Source organism: Trematomus bernacchii, unplaced genomic scaffold (assembly GCF_902827165.1).
Source record: "Trematomus bernacchii unplaced genomic scaffold, fTreBer1.1, whole genome shotgun sequence".
In the NCBI taxonomy this organism is placed as follows: Eukaryota; Metazoa; Chordata; class Actinopteri; order Perciformes; family Nototheniidae; genus Trematomus; species Trematomus bernacchii.
Genome location: NW_022988050.1, coordinates 4,015,088 through 4,041,542, shown reverse-complemented (window position 1 = coordinate 4,041,542; position 26,455 = coordinate 4,015,088). Strand labels below are relative to the sequence as shown.

Genomic DNA, 26,455 nt, shown 5'->3' with positions numbered 1-26,455 from the left:
AAAAACACTTACGAAAAGACAATTGTTTTTTGGTTCCTGAGTAATACAAAAAAATCACGATTTGATATCAACTAACATACCTCAAAGCTTCCAAAACCATTGGCAGGACAGCAAGCTATCTTTGGTCGAGATCAGTTCTTTCCTGTACAGTTTTTATTGCAGATGACTCTTTGGTACTTTCTCCATCATCATCCTCTTCGCGTTCTGCTTTTTCCTGAGTTCTTTGATAGTGTTTATGAGAGGCAGTCAGGGCTCAGTGCCACCTGTCCAGGCAGGTGAGCTCTACAGGGACACAGTCTGCGCTGAGAGAGGTCGGAGCCGGCACAACTGAACAACAGAGGATCCTGCTGAAGGCCACACTGTTGACCCCAAGGGCTGTAGGCAGGAAACAGGTGGTTGACTTCCTGTCTGGTGCTGGAGCAGCCTATCTTGAGTCTATAACATGGGAAATGAAAGCATATATATTGGTGTATTTAAAGCATTTTAGTTATCGAGTTGCTATTAATTTGGTCTGATATTCTGATTAAGGAGCATCAATACTGAATGCTAAAATAAGTTGATTAACAGCTGTATAGGGCACGACATAACGCACTTGCATGTGTTTTACAGTCATCTCACATACAAAGTCCCTTACGTTGGTTATTTTTCTCTCTATTAAACTGTCTTTTTCCCCAACCTGTACAGTGGGCAGATTCCTTACCTGGCGAATGCAGCAGGAGTGTTTAGGTGGTGAAACAGAGCCGGCTCACACACGAGGGAGGACCGTCGACACACACTTTCGCATGACTGACCCAGGGGACCCAGGTGCACCCTTAGAGCACATTCTGGTGGCCAAGTAGGAAGAGATTTCCTGCAAAAATCCTGGAGGTATTTGAGAGGAAGAAAGTTGAACATTTGAATCAATTTACAACTAAATGGTTTTCTGAAAACATCTTCTAATGTCACAAAAACTCCCTCTTGAAGTTCAGCTATTGTACAGATTTTTATTAAGCCGTGTCAGGAATCTATTGAGGAAAAAAGAGCACCAAAAAAACTGCAACAGGTCTATCCTACACTGCTAAATCTCTGTACCTGGTGTGCAATGTAATCACGAACCCTCTCCAGCATTCCTTCACATGTGAACTCTCGGGGAGTGAATGGCTTCACCTGCAAAAACATACACATGCCCTTTTACCCTGCTACTGCCACTGAAATGTATAGGATTATAAGGTGTGGGGTTGAATACATGTGTAAACAGTAAAACTGCTTCTTTTCAGGTCACCACCTCTGTGCGTAAAATGGCTCTGACGGCCTCCCGAACTTCAGTCTTGTTGGACACATCCACAGTCCACACGTGGGGCTTGCCGATTAATTTCTCGGCATAAGGGTGCTGGGAGGAGATCTGTAATCCAAAGTTAATTACTCTCTTTAGATTTAAATATTGGATGTGCCATATGTGTATTCAAATCTAGAGTTTGAGGAGTAACCTACCTGTCTTGTGGTGGGCTTGCCTTTGTAGAAGTCATTGTTTTCTGATGAGTGTGGCGGGTCAAATCGGGGCTGAAGGAAGACACACCCCAGAGCTATTGCCTCAATTGGAGCTGGACCCTCATAGGGGAACCCAAGACCTACAAACACCTGAGAGGGGAAGCAGCAGATAACCTTCAAATAATGTTCCGATTTAGTTGCTTCACCTTTTTATATATGTTCTCTTATCTGACCTTGGCTCCACGGAGAAGTCGTAGGAAGTGTTCCTGAGTCAGTAGGCCGTGGTTTCTGATGAAGCTGGGCAGATTTGATGTGAGTCCTGGAGGCTGATAGACTGTTGCGTGGGTCTCCAGCTCTTCACTGATCACCTCCACATACTCAGATTTACCCTGGTATATACACACACATACATAACATACAGGACACAAAGTATCTTAACAACAGCATGTACAAAATGACAAAATGTGTCTTGTTGAAATCTTCACTAAAACGGTGAAGAACCTGGCTTCTTGACATGCTTACAACTGATTTTCTCCATACAGATGCTTTCCATATTGTTCATTGTACCTTCCACATGTAGTCCTGTTTGCCGTAGACGACTGCTATCCTGTTTTTCCTGTTGGCGTCCGACTCCAGCTCTTCCTCCTTCACATCCTTCACTGCCTTTTCACTCACAAAACCCAGGAAGGAATTATCAGGAGTATGAGCTAAACAGACAGAAAGATAGAGGACATCATACTCAACGTCTATGGTCTGAACCCATGCACACATTTAAAACCCCGATCACAAAATTAAAGCTAGCTAGTGCACACGGTTTTCCAATAGTATAGTATAACTTTACTTAAAAGTGTCCTTATTTTACAGAAAAACCTAATTCAAAACAATGAATGCCTTTGCACCCTAAGCAGCAGTGTGGAAAGAGTATCAGCAACATTACAGACAAAACACAACAGTAGAAAAATTGTTAAGATTCAAATTCTGTGCGAGAGGAAAAACATGCTGTGAAGTGTATAAATCAGCTGGTAAAGGAAATGAGAAGTCGAAATATATGAGAGGTTAACGTCTTGGCTGTTTGAACAGGCAGCTGACACCTGACACACTAAGGAAGGTGTGAAAGATGAGTATTTACTTTACTAGGAATGTGCTGGCAAAGGTGTGTGTGGACGTGTGTGCAAGCATCACATTGAGTTGTAAAACGTGTGTGTGTTGGGGAGGTGTGCGGGATATGTCATTCTCTCCTTTCTCAACGTTTAAAGAGCCAAATCTCCCCCTCGTTCACCTGTACAGCAGCACATTATTTCCTCCTTGTTCTTTTTCAGCTCCATTTCTCCCCACTTGTCTCTAACACCTGTCTGGTCTCACTATCAGATTAGCAGAGCCATGCATCGGCACACTGATACGATCAAACTCACGCAAAATATGTGGGGGTTTGACAGGAAGCTGGGAAGGAATCGTTTCTTTTGCTTTCAATGTTTGTGCTGCCTGTTTACCGTTCTGGTTCAACTGCTTGTCTCCAATTGACTATCTTCCTCTCCTCCATTTCAAAACAGAAGCATAAACACACCCGCTCTTTTCTCAAGCTTTTTTCCTTTTTTCCTCATGTCTTTGTTTCTCTCTTTCTGCCCCTTCCCCGCCATCAGCTGACATCCATCCCTGTCTCCGCCTCAGCAGGACAAATAAACAGTGTTTCAGGCTCTCGGCCCAGTGTGTCCAGCTTGTGTCCGTCTCTGGCAGGGTGGGAAAGATGACATGGAGAGGTGTTGGAATGAAAGCTCTGTCTGGGCACCAAGTTTATTTGACCTCAGCTATTAATCCTCCTCTCACTGTGAAGATGCTTGGAAGGGTGTATGTGAAAGATCAGAGCTGCAAATGTGTGTATTAGGTAGTGCATATCTGAATTGATTGTGGTCTCACACACAAATACACATGCAGACTTACGGAACATGGTCATGTACTGTAGGGGCTGCAGACCCCAGCTGCCCCACAGGGTTTTATATCCATGACTGCGTGCATAACTCCCCAGGTTAAAGGCTGGTTCAGTGCCAAAAGAGTCCAGGATTCTGAAGCGACATCTAAAAATAATTTTAAATAATTAGTAAATCACAAAATGTATCTTTCATAGATAAACACCAGTTTTCTACAGTTGCGTTAACAATTTAAAATGTAACCTCTTTCACTTTTGGCAGGATATATATTCAGCGGCCTACAAGGATGTGGTGATATGTATTTAAGTATTTTTATCCACCATTAAATGTCTTTATCCCAAATACTTTTAAACACATGTGTACTGTAGCTCATTGTACATTTTCTAACTGCCACTGTAAACTAAAGATGACATTTTATTTAGAGAATAGATAACTGATTAACATTATTGATTATAGAAAATTGTGGTCATACTTGTAATGCAGGAAAGCCAGTCCCATGGCGCCTTGAAGGTGAGCGAGGCCATGGTAGTCAGTGTAGATCAGGTCAAAGGTCAGGGGCCTCTGGATTGGACAACTGCCTCGGCCTGGCGCAGCCCCTATGAGACTGAAACAACCACAATAAACACACATCACAGCGCTAAGCACTACATCGTATTTCTTGTCAAAGTATTTGTATATGACAGTGGTGCTGACCTGTGGAGTTGTTGCTGTGAGGTGCTGAAGGTTAGGTTGTGTCCCAGGATTGTCAGGGAGGCACTGAGGTCGGCCCACTGGACCAGCTCCCCCAGAGGACCCCCCGTCTCCACCAGAGCCTCGAAACGCTGGCCAGCACTCCCCGCTAGGGCCCCGGGATAAAGCAGCACCTGGAGGATGGGAGGTAAGGGCCGTTTTAGTGCCAACATAAACTTGTAAACATAAATTGTTACGTTAATTATGCTTGTAATACTGCTTAGAAAAATGTAGGTTTGCATGTTTTCATCCTTTTTCTTTTTTAAGCATGACTATTGATATCTAATAGCTCACTTCACAAGACATGTCTTGTGACATTCTTACTTCACAAGACATTTCCTCCCCTAAAAAAACAGTCAAGTGGAAGAAAGGGTAACCACTTCTTACTATATTGATGTGAAGTGAGTTTCAACTAAGTGTGAAAAGTCGTTTTTTTTAGAACATTTTATTAGAAATCAGTATCTACACGGAAGGCTTTTACACATTTTGAGCACAGACGCTAAAACATATGTTGTGGTAATGTCTTGCAGGTTATACCTTCATCTGGGTGGAGTCAGTCTGGTTGCTGCTCTGTCTCATCCTCACAGCAGCCTGTTTCCATCGCTCAGACATCCTCTCCACTCTGGACCGGATGAAGGTTACGGCAGGACCGCTGTTGTTCCTGATGGCCGCATGCAGCGGGCTCAGAGTTGTACGTATCTCAGCCTGTGTGCAAAGTGTGTACATCTCTTAGAAATAATAGTAGTAGTAGTGTTTTAGTTTTTCAGTGGATCATGAGAGGAGACACTATAGTTGGTAGTGTAGGTACGATACAATAGGTACAATAAGGTAAAAAAATGTATGTAAAGAAATGTTTTAAAAGCCAAATAGCCCGTAATCTCAAAATGGACTAAAGCTTGAGAAAATCAACAATTTTAGCCCATAGTGTCTTGCCTTATTCTACATTAATAGTACAGTTGCATAAACACGCTGTGGTTTTACCTTCTTTGTATAGGAGTGATTTCTCTGGTGCCATGGCAGCGCAGAGTGGTTTCTTCCAAGACGAGGGGGACAAAAGTCTTCTATTTGGCTGAGGTATGTCAATATGGAGCAGGTGGTGCCATCCACCCCATAAAAGGCATAACAGGGGTCTGACTGCCATCGGGCCCGCAGGAACTGACAGAGAGACGGATGTTAAATCAGCCAAAATAACAAGGCACACTTTTAACACCATACAATATTTACATGGCATCTTGTAATACCCATTATTTTCAAATCCAGCTCATATACTGGGGACTAAATATTAAACTCTAGAGGTAAACACTTCAATACGACTTTAACAGTGCACACACAGAGCCATTAAGTTCATGCTACCACACTTTCTCACCTCCACTTTCTCCGCACACACCGGATATGCACGATCCGTTGGCACCTCACACTTCTCATTGGGCCCTACGGGTGAGATATTAGCCATCACGCACACAGTGTTTCTGTTCAGTTTTTCATTTTCAATGCATCATTATTCCACCATCCTGGCTTTAGTAACAGAAAGCACATTGTGGAGTTGAATCAACGTGAGTAATGAAGAACAGTGGATAATAACTTTGATATACAACCTCTATACTGAAATGTTCACAGTGAATAGCAGCCATCACACAGCACGACGTATAGTGCTGCCATGCATGTAAGAGGCATGAGAGTAGAGGCAGTGTGTTCTCAGAGGCCCTTTCCCGTAAGCCCCCCACCATCTCTAGCCAATGTCAATCAACTGGAATGAACACACACGCTCACACACACCTGACCAACCTGCCTCCTACCAAACATAACCTTTTACAATGCCAGCCAAGGCCAAAATATACAGTCCTTAACTATGTAAAACAACGTAGTAAAACCGAAAAAAAAAGATAAGAAAACTCGGAGGCACAGTCGAGGTGTGAAAGCCTAAAAACAGTGATGGGCTGTATGAAAAAGTGCTCGCTCTGCAAAAACAAGAGTACGAGTAGACAAGTTGGTGAAAGGACTCCTGGGTAATTTGGTCCTATTTTATGGGTGTGAGGTAATGTGAGAGGTGGAGGGTAAGGGGGGGAAAAGACTGATGATGGGGAAGCGTGTGTTTGTGCATGCGGGTGGCGTGTGTGTGCATGTCGACAAGTGTGTTCCCTCATTTGCACGGCATGGTGTCTGTGTGGCCCATATGAGTTACCTTTTTGGGAAAGGATGTAAGCATGTAGACTCTCAACCCCACTGCCCACACACACGCACACACGCACACACACACACACACACACACACACACACACACACACACACACACACACACACACACACTTCCCCTCGCATGCCAACCAGGGTGCGTAACCCGGCTCTCACCTGACACCTCTCCGGAGGGTCGTAGTGTAGATGTAAACTTTTTTTTCTTCTCCCCACGGCCAGTTGATCGACACTGGCTCTGTGGGACTTGTTAAACTTCTATTCAAGGACTTCATCCCCCATAACCACCTGCACCCACTGCCCTTTAACCCCCCCATTCACACCCTCCATTATCACAGCTTGTTAATTTCACTGTGTGGTTAACCCTCCATTGAGGCTATGAACCGTGCATTTGGCTCCGAGTATCACGCTACCAGCGCAGTAAACCACAGAAAAGCTTGCAATTACTAAAGCTGCCAACATTCAGGGAGGGGAGAGTGTATATATTTGGTGTAGTCAGTATGTTAAAGCATATTATAGCTGGAATTAACCCGTAAGCCTCTAATTTAGATTGGGCAACACACTGCTTTTTGCAGTGCACCATGTCATAAAAGCTACATTTGGCTATATGTGTGGAAACACCTGCTTTCTAAGTCTAAATCTCACTCCTTGGACCAAGTCAGGCTTATTTAAACCACATAGATCCTCCATATCTGCTCAAATCTAATTATTTGGACATGACAAACAAGACATGACAAATCCAAACTAAACAGTTGGATACAAAACGGTCTCCTGAACTCTTCATACATACAGAGAAAAGTAGGTGTACTAGAAGCAGACCCTTTGCCTGTCTAATCCTTTTAGGTCCCTCCGTTTTTGCATTTTTATTCAAATTTAGATTTTTCTAATTTAAAATATTTGTTCAAAGCATCTCTGACACTGTAGAAAATGTATGTTTTGCATATAGGGTGTTGTTTGAGTGAATATGTTTTTTTTTGGCTTCTTATTGAAAGACTTGTAATATATGGTACATATGAGTATGCCACGCCACAATTGTCCAGTTAGTATTTTGATGATTGGTTACGTAACACACTTATATGTAGTATAATGTAGCCTCAGTGTGTTTGGACAGCGGGAGATATAATGGTTCTTTCTGCAAAAATGTATTATAAATTAACATAATGAGGTGACATAAAACTATAGGTTAGATTGTAAGTATTGTAGAAGTTACACAGTTTAGTCATCTATAGTACAGTCTGTAATGTACAAGTATAGCAAGTCATGGAAAGCAAGAGATCAACTAAGGGTGTCTTTCAACATCAAGGCTATCTGTATGCAGACATTAGTCACAATCAAAAAACCCTTATAGGAAAACATTTTTTAATTTCAGAACAATGAGAAGTGATAAGGTTCTGTGCTGAGCTTTACCTGTGTGTATAAGGGCTTCAGGTGGGGGTGGTGTGTTGGGCTGGTGGTGCTGGTGACGGCTGAGCTGCTCCAGCCTCATAGAGACTCTCTTCAGCTCCTTCTCCATCAAGCGGGCTAAGCCTAATTGGTCTTTTCTAAAGCTGGAAAACAAACCCACATGTAGTCACACTGCTACACAAACACTATAAGCTTCATTATCTGCGTATATAGGCTGCAGATGTTGTTGAATACCTCTGCAGTAACAGGCTGAGATCATCTCTGGTCAGCTGGGGGACATCCCTCTCTCTGCTCAGCCGCTGCACCTGAGTACTCAGAGCCTCCAAACGGAGAGCGAGGCGGCGGAAACCAAGACCGCGATGACCTGTGACATAAAGTACATACAACATGGCCTGTCATGTATGTACAGTATCGAATGTAACTCCCTATCATAATGTTTAAGCAGTAATACTGTGTATTATGTCATGGCAAATCGTGTTCTGAGGATCATTAAACAGCAGGGTTATGTACTGTAATGCTGTTTTCTTAGCCTGATCTGCTGAAAAACCACACAGCAATTATGGTTATGTGTATTTTCCATGTTCCATGCAGGGGGTAATGGCATATAGTCACATATAGGGAATTTTATTTAAGAACTTTTTAATGAAATTTGAACTGGAGCTTTATGGTCATCTCATGTTGCTTTGTGGTTTTAGAGGCAGCCCACACACACACACACAGACACACAGAGACAAACTCATACAGTATGCATTTGTTTTTGTGAATGTTACCATAGAAATAGATGGTTGAAAGCTTGAGCTAAAATAGCTGGCCTCCTATTCACTAACAGCACATTTACATAGATTTTCCTAAGGGTTTGTGCACCCTTAAAACGATGCGACATCTCTTTGCAGCCCCTTGTCAGAGGGAATTACCTCGAAGCAGAACTGAGACGTAAGCAGTTCAGTTTTCCTTGCCCTGAAGTAGTGTCCAATATTTTTACAAGGAAAATAAGACAATATTTGCTTTAATAAATGATAAAGTAACTTAATGTGAGAGAAATATGTATTTTTTCATACAGATTAACTATTTTTGCCTCAAGCAATAACAGTTGTGGGGATACATTTTCCAAGTCTGATCTTTGTTTTCTGTTCTATTTTTTTGTGTGTTTGGACTAGGTAAAAAAAAAATTCCTTCCTATATATTAGCTTTACTTCATCTATACAGAACACAATGTAGTGTTGAAGTTAAAGGTCGCCTATTATACTGTTTTTCATCAATATATTATAGGTCTCAGATATACCAAACAGATCATTGTAGTTTCAGCCCAAAAGTGCTGATTCTCTGTCTGTTACTTTAGATGAAAAATAAGGAGCCCCTCCCCACGCCCCTCTGAGAGATATTTGGTTAAAAAGAACACAATGGTGCTCTAGGAGGAGATTCAGGTGATAAGGTGTGGGGGGGGGGGGTTACCTTGGTTGGTGATTGGCTAATGGTTACACAAGCCAACAAATCGTTATGACATCATAAAGTGGCCAAAATCTGATCAGCTCATTTTCAGACAGGTTTTTATATAAATGGATCAGGACAAAAAGAGAGAGAATCTTTTTTCCTGAAACTTTCAGACTCTCTTTACACAGAGGGGACACATGTTGATGTAGAAAATACATGAAAAAGTGGATTTTGCATAATAGGTGACCTTTAAGCCTGTTGTTGTCTAAATGACACTCACCTGCCAAGACCTTTTTTCCACCTGTTTTTACTGATGTAAAGTAACTGAGAAAGATTATCCATGGCAAAAAATATCTCACTTGCATCTAAGGTGCATTCAAAGACAAGGGCTTCCAAATTTTACAAGACTCATTCGCAAAGCATACGGTTTTCCAAGGCCATAACAGATAACCCACCTGTTGTTTCTACTCATTGTAACTAATTCAACAAGCAATGTTAAATTAAAAGTTGACAGTAACCTCTTGTTTGTCTTGGTTTAGCTCGGATATGCCATCTAGTGTTAGTGTTCTGTTAGCCACATAGCTAGTTGCCAGCCTTCTACTCTGTTACCAGACATAACACTAAAAACAGTGAATGTGCATTTTAAGGCCTGCCGGAGGGTCTTAAATGAACCATATGAGATGGCAGATCAAGGGTGGCTTGATTGAAATATGTGTATGAGGCAAGGAGGACTGTTAAAAGACTTACGTTGGCAGTGAATGAGGAACATTGAGTGTTATATTTGGGGGGTTGCTGGTGATGTTTGGGTTGATTTGAGGTTAGAGTTTGGGTTTCCTTGGGGATTGAGCTTTAACTTGTGATACACAGTAAAATCCACCAGACTGGTGATGTCACTTTGTCTCTGTTTGCTCAGCTGACTCTCAGCATATCACTACTTAAACGCACCGGGACCCTATGGGCACAGACTTAATGAAAGATGAATGGGGGAGAAGAGGCGGGATCCTGTAACAACTTAATGCCAGTTGTGTGAGATAAATATATGATCACATCATTTAAAAACGTATAAAGGTATGAGCAGCTTATAAAACAATGTGTGGGAGGCTGTGAGTAGATGTGTGTAAAGCTCCTTTTTATGTTTCCAATATTTCCTTGTGTGTTTTTCTTTTTATACATATTTGTTTGTGTTGGAGGGAGCCTGAAATCTATGATATTATTTACCAACTGCGTCTCTGTAATTGTTGTGGACATGACAATTAAGGGAACTTGAAACCTGAAATGTGGGTGAAACTCTATTTTCAGACAGCATCCTTTTTTCCTGAAGCAAGCACACCAATTCAACTTGAATTATCTCATGTCACTTCTAGGGTTGTGGTGAAAAGGGTTGATTTTAAGATTGAATATAACATGTAATGGCTCGGTCAGACGGATAATGTTTCCCGCAGAATGCTTGGAAATAAGCATTTGGTCAGTTTGAGCTGGATTAACTGTGTGAGCTGACGCTTCCCCCATGTGGTCAATTTTCCAACACAACTACTGCTGGGTGGCTCTTTGTACACAACAACTCGTGGTGGGTCCCTCAAAGCACAGAGGTATTGTGGGACTGGGTTTATATTGTCAGCTAAAAACAATGTTTCTACAATTTGGGAAGAAAAGGATCAGGATGTTTGGATAGAAAGTCCTTTCATGTGATACAATTGATATATCTGATCTAAGTCTTTGACACAAAGAAAACCATGGATGCATTTAACAAAATCCATACATTGGTTTATATGTCAGTGTTCAGCCAGCCATCTAAATTGAAGTGAAAAAGAAAATATTTAAATGATGCAAAGACTCTCAAGTAAGGGCCTAAATCAAGATTCCTGACAAAAGTAACAAATAGACCATTGGACATTAATGAGATCTCCTCAGCCAGAGTGGATCTTGCTGCATGTTTTTCCCAAAATGCTCCTCATCATGTTTAAAAATAACGTGTTGATCAAGAAGCCTGGAGGAGTTTTGGCTCCAGAATATGCTAATGTGTTCCTCAGAATGATAATTTGACAGAAAAACCTACTCTGCAGGAGATTGTTGACAACATGTGTCTCTTCCTTGTAAACCAGCAACAAAGCTTGTCTCCTGCCCCCTTATATTCCCTCCTTTAGGGGAAACAGTTTAGCCAGACAATTGTTGGACAGGAGTTTTGTGACCGCAACCCACAACTGTCACACACATGAGAGGACCCTCCGCGGATTGTGTACAAAGCTTCATCCAACACTGCAAATACAGTAAGTCTCTTCAAAATATGCATACGGCTGCTCTATTTCCCAAATCAATGTTTAGTGTACAGATATCACACAGGATATGCAATGTGTTTATTATTCATTATCAGTGCTGCTCCAACTCCATGGATTTGGTGCAATACATGTTATTACAAAAGTTACGTTTTCTGCATGATTTTTCTAGCTTAATCCACCTTTAAACCTAAACTGTGTGTGTGTGTTACCTTGTTCCTCCGGTGACCTCCCTGCAGGTTCCTCACTGGTTATCTCTGCAGGCACCCAGAGGCTCTGCAGCAGCAGGGTGAAGGCAGAGAGGCACAGACAGAGCACCAGGCATCCACTAGAGGGAAACAAAACACAGATAAATCACGTCACATGCTGCAGCAAACAGCATACAGCACACAGCACATCAGTGGCTCCAGCTTCTGACAAACGTAAGTACTCCATGTTTCGCACAATTTATAACTGGATTTTGTCATTTTTTGTTGTACATTTTGTACTTTAAGCTAGCCTTTCCGACCATATATCCAATAACTATTTATGTAACTTTTAGCTAACTCAACTTTTCATCCATTACATTTAATTCCCTGCTTTTTTTAACTATCTGCACTTTTCTTTTTACTTTAAATGTCATTCAATGATCAACTCTTTTTGAACTTTGACATTTAAGTTGTCTGCTTACAACTCATTTTTCAAAACATCCAAAATGAAGGTCTTAATATGTGGATTTATTTATTTTTTATTAAATTAGTTAATCTACATTCTCAGTAAGTGCCCAATCTTTTGCATCATATTTTTTTAATAAAAAAAAGACATCAGTATTTTCAGTAGAGTTGGCTTAAACGACTCCATCATTTTATTTTATTATTATGTTTATTGGCCACAAATTGGAGATGACATAAAAGACCACCTTCTAATAATATGTGTCATAACCAACTAGATAAATCTCCTTTAAACATAATATATTTGACTTTAAGAGCGGATCTGATATAATAAAATCTGACAGCCTGACATTGCCTTTTGCCAAATACATTGAGAATGTAGGGAACTGAGTTGTTCCATGACTCCACGTGAGGACCCTGGTGTGTCAAAACAAATATCTGAAGCGTGATGGGACGTTATATCATGCGTCTGCTCCCTGCTTCAGTGTAACTGGGGCAGAGAGAGCCGTCACTTTGCTCTCGCTTTCATCAGGCCAGTAAAACCACCAACCCTCAACCAAAGAAACACGGTGTGGCCAAGCTCAAGAACGAGCACTAAAACATTCAAGTATCTCCTAGACGCCTATAAAGCTCCAGATTCAGATCCAAACCAATTATTTCCTTTTCAATGTATCTGTCTGCATTTCATCAAAGTTGTCAGAGCACTCATCACAACATCATATGTCTTCCGTTTAGGGCATTTACAGCTTGGAAAAGTAGGAGAGCTGCAAAGCTGCACCGGAAATCATATTTTTACTTTACTTTGTAGGTGAGGTCACATGCTTGGGAAGTTAAGCTCCAGGGCCCAGTAGTTCAACACTTTTAATCTCAGATCCGATCCGATCAGATTTTGAAATCCCATTTTTTGTGATCCAGGATCAGACAACTCATAGGATCAACCTGATCCAGATTCAGACTTTTCAAGATTACTAGATCCTGAATATCAGTGCTTTAATCCTACCGATCTCCATCTAGTGGATATGAAAAATAATACAAGGAAGACAAGAGACCACATTGCAGAGACATCTATTGTCCGCAATTACTTTTGAAAGGTGATGACAGATGATGGACTTTTTTTTGGTTGAAGATATTTTTTCTTTAATCTAAATTACATTTGTGCTTGACAATCTTTGTTGTGATACTTTTATGAGCATAAACATTTATGTCATCAACATTTGGTTGGTTGGTAGGCCACCACAAACGTGACCAAAAAATGAAAAATAAAATTGATTTGCCATGAAGGCTAAACATTGTGTATTATTTCAGTTAACAAACTTTGCCATCTTATTTATCCAAATCTGATCCGATCGGATAGGGATTAAAAATGTTTGAACTACTGGGGTGATAACGAATATAATCATGTACTCATGTGCAACGGTTTAAAAAGCTTTCAAAATGAGAATGACATTTGTATTTTTTAAAGTAGGCTAAATAAAGCTAAGTGTCGTTGGTCAGTGCAAGCTGCAGGGAAAGGCTTGGATGGGACACGGATCAGTCACTCTAAACATTTGTACTACTTCCTGGCCGCTGATCCAATGACAAAGGCTTACCTGCGAGGCCGCAGTGCAACATGCATGGCCCTCTGTTTACAGGATGCTGGATCTCACTGTCAAAACAAGGACATTGCAAACTCCTGTAAAGTCAAAATGCTCAGTGATAAAGAGAAAACACAATTGCTCTATTGTTACACAAGTACATTTCCTCTAGTTGGGTTGGCTTTAAGCACCAAAGGAAGTTCCTTTAAATTGCAAATGAATGGTCACACTTTCCACATGAATTGCAATAAAGTCTGAAGGAATAAATAGATTTCAAGGAATGCTATTGCCAGCATGACTGGCCATGAAAGCCTTTTCAGCCTGAGTGTGTAAAACAAGTTCATTAGACTGACAGTAATACTGAACCTCAACAAAACCAAATTTGCTCTCAGTGTCAATGTATGGCAGATAGAGAGATGTCAATAGCTTGGCGCACAAAACAAACCAGCACAGGACACACACACACACAAAAAGACACACACACACATTCTCACCTCCTTGGGTCTCCGTCCCAACCCACTTGCAGCCATCCGGCCCTTTCTCAAAACACACAAACTGAAAAAAAGCAAATAAAGTCTGGGCTGGGAAGTATCTTGCCTCTTTTTTTTGTCTCTTTTCGCTTTTCTTTCCCTCCTTCTCTGGCCGTGCCTTTTCTCTGTCTCACGGCCTATGGGTAGGCATCCTGCCGTTGCCAAGGTAACCTGACTCCCCTTTAAAAGAAACAATACCCAGAGTGCTGCTCAGGCCTTTCAGATACAATGGAGCCCACGCCATTGGGTGACACAGTTTCTTTCAGTCCCGCCGGCTAGACTTAAGCCTCGGCCGTTGAATTGATACTCAAGCAGCGAGCTGATTTAAAAAGCTCAAATGGTTCAAACCTTTGCCACTGAACAGCACAAAAGAGACAAAAGACAGTACAAATGTAATGACAGCAATAATGGTAAACATAATAATAGACCCAAGAAATTACCCAATGGAAACTTTATAGAAAATTAAGTTAAGTTGTAATTCTGACTTACTGGGATATATCACAGTTGTCAAATATTTTAATTAGGGAGTAATTTATTACTGGGGGGTTTATTCTAGTTTTAAGTGCTTGAATTGAAATGTATGCAAGAGAAACTGAGAGGCTTTCACCTCTTTGAATGACAAGTAGGTTTTACTGAGCCAGAATATTTTATTATCAGTCACAATTCTTGTTTTTTTAAATCATGCAAAACTATGAAGCTTCCACTTTTGGTGACAATGCACTTAAATTGGAGCAAGTCTCCCAGGTACCTAAGGAGGGCGCCAAAGTGCCGAGGTGTTTTTGCAGACCAGAAACTGCTGGAATACTACATTAGCAAAGGAAATACAGCTTAACCACAAAAGATTTCTTGAAGCACTGAAAAAATACAACTCTGGTTACTCAAATCAAAGCAAATACAACAAACAATAATTGCATTGTGATCTATTTGCTTCTGAAAAGGGAGATCATGAGAACCAACGTGCAACAGTAATTAGGAGGACCTCAGATCACAGTGTCATACAGCATGCCAAAAGTTTCCACACCACTTAATCTAATTAACAACATCCCGTTTGGATACAGATTGATAGCACACACACGTCATTCAATCAGCTGACATGATGCTACCAAGAAGTGCTCTAATTTAACCCCAATAAACAAGTACGCAGCTACAATATTGAATCCTGATTGGCTGACAGCAACAGCTCCTGTGTGTGAGTTGAGGTTAACCTGCTGAGGCTACAGGAAGTCATTAAACTGCAATTAAACTCATTTTATAAGCCTTGTATAGGTTTATGAAGACGTACGTACCTATGACTTCTTTTAATTATGAAATATATTTGTATTATTTTTTTAGGAATAAAATAATCAATTACTACATCTTTTCTTTTTTAACTTAAAACTAGATTTAAATTCATTTAATGACAGACAAACACAACTAGGCATTTGCAAAGGAGATACGATGCCATTACAGGCGACCACATAATGGCAACGCACATATACATATACTGTATATATATATCATTTAATTGTCTTTAGACATCTTAATGTGGAAATGTTACCTATTATACCGTTAATTGTATTGTACATAGTCCAATGTATTGTGTAACACCCTGATTGAGTTGTGTTCATCCTTATTCTTTCTTATACACAAAACCGCTGGACTCTGGTCTAAGCCATGTGAAATACAGGTTTCCTCAGAACTCACAGGTTACATCTGATATGAAAGTGTTTCAGGTCTTTGTTCTGTGTTGTCTTGTGACATCTAGTGTGTGTGTGTGTGTGTGTGTGTGTGTGTGTGTGTGTGTGTGTGTGTGTGTGTGTGTGTGTGTGTGTGTGTGTGTGTGTGTGTGTGTGTGTGTGTGTGTGTGTGTGTGTGTGTGTGTGTGTGTGTAAACAGGTCGGTGTGCACCACCTAACCTATATGCATGTGTGCACAATTGTGTATGTGTACCTGTGAGATAGCAGGATGGGGTGGAGTTACTGGAGTGATGTCACGCAGCGTGTGTGAGCGAAAAGATTTGATGAGCATAAACCTTTGTAAGCTACGACCTAAAGGCTTACTGGCTTTACACCCATCTGTCTCTTTCTCTTTTTCACTGTCACGCACACACACACACACACACACACACACACACACACACACACACACACACACACACACACACACACACACAGAGACACAAGCACATACACACACGCACACACACACACACACACACACAGAGACACAAGCACACACACGCACACACACACACACACACACACACACACACACACACACACACACACACACACACACACACACACACACACACACTCTGACAATCCATTACTTTATGATTGTTATCATAATCATGTGACATGCTTGTTCTTTTCATTCCAACACACTTTATGGCCTGAAGAGTCGGTTGGCTGTTTAAAGTGGTTGATGGTAGCTATGAGGAGAGGATCTTCAACATAAAACAATAATTAAAATGAAGAATACTGTGCAATATTGTGAGATATGTTTGTGTTACTGTAGGTTGGGAAATAGCTTCAATCTAAATTATGCTAAATCTTTGGCTCAAGCTGATAGATTATGATCACATGTCTATCACACACTACCATATAAAACACAACATTTGTATCACTTTTGCAGTACTAACGAGAATATGAAAAACATCAGCTGTGTTTAAGAGGCACTGGACTAGGCCGATAAACATTTTACCCTGACTTGTTGTGGAAGGCAACAGTGGCTCTACAATTTAATCACCGGTAATAAGTGTCATGTGTTGGGCGGTTGTGTTTTGACGGTTGATTTGAGTGCGGGACAAAGGATGCGTTTGTTGGCCTTGCTAGGGTACTTCCTGTCCTCTCCCAGTGAGACAGAGCATGTCTGCAAGTAAACAAGACAAATCAGTTACTGGGATCTGCCATGCAACCTCATTCTCACAGCACTGTAAGATAACTCCTCGAGGTAAACGATAAAAGGACCAGACTGTAAAACGGGACGTTTGATTATCTTGTGGTATTCCTATAATACTCACTAAAAGCATAGTACTGTAAAATGTGTTATAATTCTTATACTTATGGGGCTAACTAAAGACCCACCTTTTTTATTTGGCTTTGAATTTATTTGTATTTGTTCTTGTTTAATTCAGTCCTGTGTTAATTGACTTCTGTTGATATTAAGTGTTTGATTTACACATATTTGAGTGTTGCTCTGATTATAACCTGGGAGGTGTGTTAGTATTGTCCTTTATCATTCTTTAGTGTTTTGGGGTTTTGAATGATGTTACCTTTTGTGCATGGAAAATTGAACATAATAGTGTTATACTGTGTATTAGACTATAATCTAGTTGTTTATCTTCATTGAAAATCTTAAAATTATAAAACTGTTTTCTTTGAGAAGTTTTTATGAATTAACCAGAGTAGTGGCTGCTATATTTACCCAGCCCACCTGAGCCCCTCTGCAGCAGGACTGTCACCGAGGAGGGAGGCACTGCGCATGCGTGAGGCAACTTAATATGAATACTGCTTCACGTCTCAAGACATCTCACATCCAGGTAAGGATAAGGACAGTTTACTTGTTGTCAGTGATTTATCATTTATTTACCAGTCGTCGGTCATTTTTGGTTGAAGTATTATGTATTCCTGTCGCCGGCTCTGTGTTTCAATGCATCGCTTTTCCACAAATTGAAGCTGAAACCTCCCCACATCATCAAACTCCAAGACAGCCTGCGGACCAAATTCATTTGTGGTTGGTGACATTCATGCTAGCTGGTGCAGCAACGTTAGCAGACATATTTTAATGGGCTGTTTGTCGGTCGATATTTGCATGGCTTCGTGTTATGTTGTCTGGCTGCTAGTTTGTCTGGTGAAGGTTAGCTGCTTACATGCACTGACAGGAGCAGCTTGCTAACGCTAGCAATGCTAACCACCGGCAAGTGTGAATGAAAAAGGGTGTATCAGATTTGCTCGGGCGGTAATATTAAATGACCCGTATGCACAGGCTGCTATCACGTATGGTGGCTAGCTAAGGCTAATAGGTTATTTGACTGAATATACGAAGCTTTGCGTGTATTTGCAGCTGTCAATCCAGTGTGTGGAGACACAACTGTACACACTGACACTGTAGTGTTACCTAGTTACCTACTTAGTGCTCAGGGGGTAAGGTATCAGAATCTGTAACGTTAGCCATTTATGTGCTAATGTCTTTGTATCTGCATATATTTAGCCTACACCAGCATTCCCCTGTCTGTCCAGTTTTAGTAGTGGAGGAAGAGCTTTCTTAAGTCTTGTAGGCAGCTTCCTCCTCCATTCAGTCCCTTAAACATTCATATTTAGTTTGCAGTAGATACATCATCATTTGAATAGTCTTGGATTGTAGCATGTCATCAGATTTTTTTAAATTAATGTAACCAAATGAATGAAGACATGGGAAGTGCTTATTCAATGCAAAATGCAAAATTATATGGTAGTTGCCTACTCCATGACATCTTTCATCTATTGCACAGACATCAGTGTGTGTGTGTGTGTGGATCTTTCTGCTTATGCATTGTGTAAAGGAAGTATGTTTTATTTGTATTTGTCATTGTATGGGTAAGTGACACCTGTTTCAATTATCAGCACTATTATTTTAAGGCTAGCCAAACGATCCTAAAAGAACCGAAGCTTGTTGGTTTGTCATCTACGCAACCTGATTTTAAGTTACTGTAGCTTGAATGCTGCCATGCCTCCCTTTTGTATGCATAATGGTTTGAGTGTACTTTGCTATTGTTTTTTTAAGGCCAAGGTATTCACTTTATAGTCAGAGAAGCCTTTTGCCATTTCAGTTTAAGTTGTTAAGTCTGATTCAAGTCTGCCTCAGACAAAAATAGATCCTGTGTCAAAGGTGAATTGGCAACATTTAGATAACATACCCTCTAACAGGACAGATAACCTCTCTACAGACTCACCATAAGGCTTCCAGTTTTACACGCAGTAATGTATTTAATGCACCTCCATGTGACTTGTCGGTAGCAATGTGAAATGATCTGAGGATGGTATGACTTTATGTTATTCTCAGTATATTGCTACTGATCTTTGGACACGCATCTCCATGTGACCTGGGTTGAAAAAAGAGTGACATGATTTCACAACAACGGTTCTCAGTATACTGTACTTCAGTGTGTGGTCTTTGGACATGAATGTTCATGTTTATTATGTGCGTTGCAGGAAAAGATCAGATTATTATTAAAGGTCGATTTTAAATTGCATTGAAAGTAAACATTTGTAAAATTCCCAAAGTTTTGATTTCCCCCACCACGATAATTCACAATTACATTTGCTTTAATATCATGCTTTGCCTCGCCAATTAAATCTGTCTACGAGCATAACCTCACATCTCGAGCTCAAGATAGTCTTGTTCTGCATTCCGATCAAGCTACGGGTTTACTTAATTTGTTTTTCGCTTCAGATGGAATGCATGATGTACATGCTCTTTTCCATTTGAAGATCTTAACCAGAGCATACATCTGATTAGTGACATTTGTTTTATGTTGTTTTATAGTACAGTTTTTCTGTGGCCATTTTTCCTTGTAATTGCAACTTGTGGCAAATAATCTCTTACCAAACTAATATATATTAGCATCTCTCCTCAGTCGAAGTCTATGTATTTTCCTCAACTAATTGACATCATAGACTCAGATGTGGTTAGATATGTAGGAACTCTAGGCTTGAGGGAATTCCCCTAAAACTGTTACCAAGGTATCTAACAAGTTTAGTCTTCTTACTTCTCATGATGCTTCGGTGCCTCTGACAGAATAACTTGTTTTGCATTTATTTATTCATTAACATTGTACCCATTAATCTATTTTTCCCTTCTTTGTCTCATCTAGTAACCATCATGGGCAGTTGAGAAAAACAGGCCAGTTATCTGCTGTTTGGAGGACAGAAGGTTAGCAATACTCTGAGCGTCCATCCTCTCTTCACACTCAGGCCGTCCAAGCAAGTTTCCAGCACCATGGCTGAGGAAGAATATGGCAGCTTTGTGGACTGGAACCAGATGGGAGATCTGGCCAAGAGCAGCGGGCCCACCAAGGTGGACTGTAAAGACCTGAAGGAGTTCAAACAGATGGCTCGGCAGGGTTACTGGGCCAAAAACCACAAACTACGGGCACAAGTCTACGAGCAGCTCATCAAAACTATCCCCTGTCGTACAGTTACCCCAGATGCAGAAGTATATCGAGACATTATGGGAAATGCAGGCACTAAGAAGCCCTCCTCGAACATCCCACTTCCAGAGTTTGTGGATGGAAATGCTCTGCCTCTGTACTGCCTGAAAGCGGAGGCAGTAACCTCAGCACATCAGATTATAAACTGCGTGGCTGGACAGTTTCCAGATATCTCCCACTGCCCGTCTCTACCTGCTATCACTTCCATGCTCCTGCACTTCAGCAAAGATGAAGCTCAGTGTTTTGAGCTCGTCAGCCGCATATTAGCCTGCAACGAGCCCGGCAAACGGCTGCTTGATCAGACTTTCCTGGCCTTTGAGTCCAGCTGCATGACTTTTGGTGACCTGGCCATCAAGTACTGCCCTGCCGGCCACAAACTGATCGTGGCCACAGCCCAGGACGCACTGGAAGTCTACACAGACTGGCAGCGCTGGGTACTGTTTGACCTGCCTTTCAGCCACATGGTCAGGGTCCTGGACGTCTACCTAGTGGAGGGCTACAAGGTTCTCTTCCGTATGGCTATAGCACTGCTCAAGTTCTACCGCAAACATAAAGCAGGGGCCCAGGAAGGAGAGGGCAGCCAGCCGCAGGATTCAGGGAAAGTCAGGGCGGACATTCAAGCTTTCATCAAGGGCATCGCCTCAACCGTCACCCCCGAAAAGTTGCTAGAGAAGGCCTTCTCCATCCGCATGTTGAGCCGTAAGGAGATCACCCTGCTGCAGCTCACCAATGAGAAGTCCCTGCAGCAGAAAGGAATCACTGTCAAACAGAAGCGGTATAGTGAATAATCAGGTCATAATCTATCACAGGGATATGTTTTAGTCATTGAGGACAAATTATATAACATTTTTCTTTTCAAAAACTGGCAAGAAGGTCCTGTTAGTTTAAGTTTTCTTCTCTGGCATGCTTTGGTGAATGGTTTAAGTTGCTCCTCCCTTGTCTCACTTTATGTTCTTGTTCCCTTTGCCTTTGGTTTCTGCATTTCTTTACATCCCATCCACCATCTTCTATCTCATCTGCGCTTCACTCCTGTGTTTCCTTCATTGGCTTTTTCACAGTCCTAGGTGGGTTCTCTTCTCTATGCTCCTCTCAAACTCCATTTTTTATTTTTTCAAACAATGTTAATGTACTCTTTAAATGGATGTGATGTTACAATGGCACCTAAGTTGTCATACACTATGGTGTCAAACAACATATATTACCTTAAATACATTCATGTCAGAATCTGCTTTGACTGACTTTTCTATTAAAGGGTTATGCATCAATACTGTGCAAATAGTTACATTTTCTTTGTGTCTGTTTTCTGGGCGTCTCCAGGCGGAACGTGCAGCTGGCTCTGAACCCCGACACCTTCTCCTCTGAGATCGTCAGCGCCAAGGAGATGCGGGACATCTGGTCGTGGATCCCTGAGCGCTTTGCCCTGTGCCAACCACAGCTGCTCTTCACCACCTCTAACCACGGGTGCAGCCTGAACAGGTACATCGTCCAGGGCTCACCTCAACACATCATCAAACCTTTGACTTCAGATCTAAATTTCCCGCTCTGTTTAGCATTTAGTTTTTGAAATGATGGCGGAAAGTCTAAAAGGGAGATTCAATGTGAACACAGAAGCCAAAAAAGATATGAAGCTAAGCAAGAGATACAAAAAAGGTGCAGAGATTTCTGAACAGAACACAATGTCTCTGCAGTAACCAGCAGACCTGCCATTGTGTAGCAGAAGTAATCAATCAATTATAAGCCATTAGCTGGGAGTTTTGCATTTACTTTAACAGCAACTTTCTTATCTGTACATTCACATATAGTTAAGTAAATACAGTATACCAACCTTAAGGTTAATCCTTAATTAAACTTGCACAATTTCCTCCAGGTTCTACCAGCATTGTGAAGGCTACGAACCCACTCTGCTCCTCATCCGGACCACAGATGGCGATGTAAGGAACACACACACACACACACACACACACACACACACACACACACACACACACACACACACACACACACACACACACGCATTATAATGATAACATGGGTACATTTGTAGACATCATGGTAACATACACTTAGATGTATGTTACCAAAATCCACACTAGCAAAACTTGATATTTCTGTACTTACCTAAACAACAATGTATTTAACTTACTAAAAAGGTCCACAGGAGCTTCCTGCATTTTACAATATAATTCAGTTGTAGTATTTTTCTTTGAATTGGTGTCCTAGGTCATGATTACGTATGTGTCTTATGATTGGATTACAGTGCGACTAACACATCCCAGCAATACAGTATCAGTTTGTAGAAAACAATATTCCACTATTGTGAATTTTGAAGACCAAGAAATGAACCCCAATGTTTCATTCAATTTCTGTTTTTGCCTCAGGTATGTGGAGCCTTCCTGTCCACAGACTGGCAGGAGCGGAAGAGAGGAGGCAACAAATTGAGCTTCTTTGGGACAGGGGAGTGCTTTGTCTTCAGGGTGAGTTTACTTTTAGTATATTTACGTTTGGCTTTCCTTTCAGAAAATGTGTCTTTATTTTAGTATTTAGGTTATCTGAAGAAGCTTTTGGAAGAATCAATTAAAGGTGGGGTAGGTAAGTTTGAGAAACCGGCTCGAGATACACTTTTTGTTATATTCCATGGAATGCTCTTATCATCCCGATAGCAATGAATATCTTAAGTGCTTTGACAAAAAATCCATAAAAAAACGTCATCTGTGGAAGCTGTAGTACTGTAAAAAGCACGACCAATCATTTTAGCCGGTCCGGCTAAAATAACTGGATGGCCTACCTGCCTGTCAGCCTTCCATCTGTGCACAAACTTATCTCGTGCCCTCATTGGTCATGTGCGCGTTCGTGTGTGTTGGAGGAGGGGCTCTGTAAGGAAGTGGCAGATTTTTTCCGGCTGTGTATTTTCAAATTCTAGCACACACGAGCTGGTTTCTCCAAAATTACCAACCCCACCTTTAAGGGGAGGTTTTTCATTTTGAGCAATACCACACTATAGCCACCAGAGGGAACCATCCACTCGGTTTTCACTTGATTTAATTGTCACTGGCCTCACTTGGCCCGTCAGGCTCCCATTTGGAAAAGCCTGCTTAGTAGGTCACAATTCATTACAGTGGCATTGCCACCCCCCCCTGCTTTGAGTTATAATAACACCTGGCTACAAATAGCAGAACAGACCGGCTCTCTAACGCCTGCTGTATGAATTATTTACTGGTTATCCGTGTTGATGCACAGCTGTAGACTGTCTAGGCTAGAAAACACCGTCGTCTTGCACACTAATACTTCAGATCGGAAACTCCTGTAACCGGATACAGTAGTAACTGGTCTGGCTCTCACCTGACACCAGAAGGAAGAAGGGACAATTAGCGAGGGCCATTGTCTGTCTGAGGATTTTTATTTTTGTATTTAATGCTCAACTCAAACAAGGTGTCTCATTGAGATTGTCAAAGGTGTGTACAGCGATAAATATACAGTTTAAGTTTGCTAGACACAAATATCATACATATTTGACACTGGCTTCACATGAAGAAAATCAATTACAAGTGGAATTGCAAATACTTGTGGATATTCTTGAAATGAGAGGTTTTAGTTTTGTTTAAGCTAATTCGATCGTGGGGAGCATATCATTTGAAACCAGTTCCCCTAGGATCTGTTTAAACATGCAGCACAGCTAAAGTTACAATATCCTGTGACTTGATAGTGTAATTATTTATAGACCGGAGAGCAAAGGTTACATGGCAGCTAATGTAGAAAAAACATGCAATGCAACTCCTATATGTTGGTTGAACGTGTGTAGTTAAGGAAGGAATTAAAGGCATACATGAAGTATCCCTTTCTTTAAGCATTATTATTTTTAAAGCTTTCTTTTGTCACCTTTTGCACGTGTGTTGCTGTAAAGAAGGATACATGTATTTCATTGTTAATAAATGCAGTACTACACCAATGAAATGTGTGATGCTCAGGTGAGTAATCAATAATGAATGTCTGTCTCTCTTGCTAGATGAAGCCAGAGATGGAGCACTTTGAGTGGGTGGTGATCCGCCACCCTGAGTTGGCGTCCTCCAGCAACGCTCAGAGCCAGGAAGAGCCGGCCTCCTCTGAGGGTCAGAACTCTGAGAACAACGGCTTACAGCAGCCAGAGAAACCTGCTGGAGACCTGTCGCCCTTCCTCTCCGCCCGCCACTTCAACCTGACCTCCAAGAACACTTCCATGTTCATGGCCGGCAACTTTGACTCCATCATAGTGGGTGAGTGGAAAATACTGTATGGTATTGGTGTGTATTTAGTCATTCTGGTCCCCTTTTTAAACGTTGCAACATTCAATATTATTAAAAATATATTTATATTTTGTAATATACAGGTTTCTAATTTTATATATAGTAGTACAATGTCCACATTTCATTACTTACTTACTTGAACTCCTTGTGTTTATATAATAGGTTTATTACATTCTATTTGAATTCTACTTTATGTTAATATAAATATCATTATTTTATTTTACAATTTTTTTTTGAACATTTTGACTTTTACTTCTTAAAATAAAGCAACCCAATTTCAAGTTTTCAGATTGTGATTTGTGGTGTGGTATTTTTTCTCTCCTTGCGGTAGCTGGCCAAAGTTATATGTTTTTCAGCTACCCGATTATTTATTTTTTTCCTTTCTTAAAACATGTGGAATCGTATCAAATGTGGTATTTCATTGTCAGCCATTCATCATAAAGAACACCGCATTTTGATGACAATTTGTGTGTTTCTGAGTGTTTCTTCAAGTTACATAGACACTTTGGACTTCCAGCTAATAAAACTGTGTGCTCTTGTCTCTGATCAGGCGGGGGGGACGGTAACGCTCTGTACATCGACTCTGAGCTCAACCACGGTCGCGCTGGCCGCTGCGCCACCTTCGACAACCCCCCGCTGTGTGCCGAGAGCTTCCAGGTTGCACTGCTCGAAACGTGGGGCTTCCAGGATGCCATGGCCTCATAGTGCTGTACACAACACACACACACACACACACACACACACACACACACACACACACACACACACACACACACACACACGCACATAGATTAGATCCATACAGACACATTCATGTAGACATATTTTAACATTTAGATATAAAATGTCCAGCAAAGTGTTTCGAGGTGGGAAACACAGGTATGCAAACAGATCTACATCCGTCCTGCAAATGCATAATATATGATTAACAATTTTGTATTTATTAATGCAGTTAATCCAGATTTGAAAACAAAAATGTGAAATTTGTATTTGTTTTCTGTTTATTTTTGTATTTACAGATTTTTTTTTTATGGTGTGCTCATTATGTTAAAGTGTCTGGTTATACAGTATGAAGGAAGTCAGGATAAAATCTAGATAAGGAAGTTAGTTTTATCATGTCGGGTGTGGTTCGTTCATGAGCTTAACATTTAATTGTCTTAATGTAAAGTCAGTGTTTTATGATCTGTGGTTCATTTCAATCTGCCAAATTGTCTGTTTGGCTATCTAAAGTCCTTAAAAAAAAAAATGTACCAGGCCATTAGATATTAGAAATAATCTGTGAAGTCAAGAGGTGAGTTGGTGAGATGTTTTTAAATGTCAAAAGCAAAGATTTAAATATAGTGTTAGTGGAGTGAGGTCAGCTAAGTTTGAATTAAGTCCTGACGCATTTCCCCCCCATTTTAATTTGCTGTAAATATTTGGGAGATCTGCTAATGTGGTAAATGTTTGTGAATCAATGGTGAATTTGAGTGTTTCCATTTTGTACCATATGTCAAAGCTTTCATTTGAGTGAGTGGCAGTTTCTCTTTTGTGTTGTATATGAATATTTGTGTGAATAAGAGGAGATACTCAAGGTGTTTTTTGGTTTACAAGTAACGGAGATCATGCAGTTTGCTAATCAATCTCTAAGTCTTACCCTGCTTCTTCCGTCCTTTCCCTGGTGAAGATCGTAACAAAAGAAGTCCAAATGTGTGCCGTGTTGGCAAAGTGTTGTTGGGGTAATTATAAACGCTGTTTTTATGTATATGTTCAAACATGTGCTTCAGTGAAATATCAATTGAGTGAATACAAATGTATCTTGAGAAAATACAGCAACATGCTTTCAGTACA

General features: G+C 40.9%; 2 protein-coding genes across 4 annotated transcripts; one reads left to right on the top strand and one right to left on the bottom strand.

The window, feature by feature from the left end:
* On the bottom strand, window positions 1-13,684 carry LOC117474047 (alpha-1,6-mannosylglycoprotein 6-beta-N-acetylglucosaminyltransferase B-like). Its single transcript, XM_034120052.1, has 17 exons — window positions 13,659-13,684; window positions 11,632-11,747; window positions 7,950-8,079; window positions 7,719-7,858; window positions 5,488-5,552; window positions 5,103-5,276; window positions 4,659-4,826; window positions 4,086-4,255; window positions 3,865-3,996; window positions 3,406-3,539; window positions 2,035-2,174; window positions 1,701-1,856; window positions 1,471-1,617; window positions 1,265-1,381; window positions 1,072-1,146; window positions 701-861; window positions 1-435 (listed from the first exon to the last, which is right to left on the bottom strand). Exons 1-17 carry the CDS (start codon window positions 13,682-13,684, stop codon window positions 234-236), a joined length of 2,253 nt encoding a protein of 750 aa, XP_033975943.1. The 3' UTR covers window positions 1-233.
* tbc1d24 (TBC1 domain family, member 24) lies at window positions 11,788-26,455 on the top strand. Of its 3 annotated transcripts, XM_034120053.1 has the most exons (9): window positions 11,788-11,841; window positions 17,586-17,696; window positions 20,010-21,120; window positions 21,404-21,409; window positions 21,663-21,821; window positions 22,213-22,276; window positions 22,724-22,819; window positions 24,349-24,595; window positions 25,176-26,455. In XM_034120053.1, the coding sequence occupies exons 3-9, from the start codon at window positions 20,135-20,137 to the stop codon at window positions 25,328-25,330; spliced, it is 1,713 nt and encodes a 570-aa protein (XP_033975944.1). In that variant the 5' UTR covers window positions 11,788-11,841; window positions 17,586-17,696; window positions 20,010-20,134; the 3' UTR covers window positions 25,331-26,455. The 3 variants fall into 3 exon arrangements, with proteins under 3 accessions (XP_033975944.1, XP_033975946.1, XP_033975945.1); XM_034120054.1 differs by lacking the exons at window positions 11,788-11,841; window positions 17,586-17,696 and adding an exon at window positions 17,713-17,890; XM_034120055.1 differs by lacking the exons at window positions 11,788-11,841; window positions 21,404-21,409.

Coding starts and splice junctions, on each gene's coding strand:
- LOC117474047 (XM_034120052.1), bottom strand. CDS start 13,684: ATGCATGTTGCACTGCGGCCTCGCAG. Junction 3,997..4,085: donor TCACAGCAACAACTCCACAG/GTCAGCACCACT, acceptor TGGTTGTTTCAG/TCTCATAGGGGCTGCGCCAG. Junction 436..700: donor ACTCCTGCTGCATTCGCCAG/GTAAGGAATCTG, acceptor CCCATGTTATAG/ACTCAAGATAGGCTGCTCCA.
- tbc1d24 (XM_034120053.1), top strand. CDS start 20,135: ATGGCTGAGGAAGAATATGGCAGCTTTGTGGACTGGAACCAGATGGGA. Junction 22,820..24,348: donor GGGAGTGCTTTGTCTTCAGG/GTGAGTTTACTT, acceptor CTCTCTTGCTAG/ATGAAGCCAGAGATGGAGCA. Junction 24,596..25,175: donor CTTTGACTCCATCATAGTGG/GTGAGTGGAAAA, acceptor GTCTCTGATCAG/GCGGGGGGGACGGTAACGCT.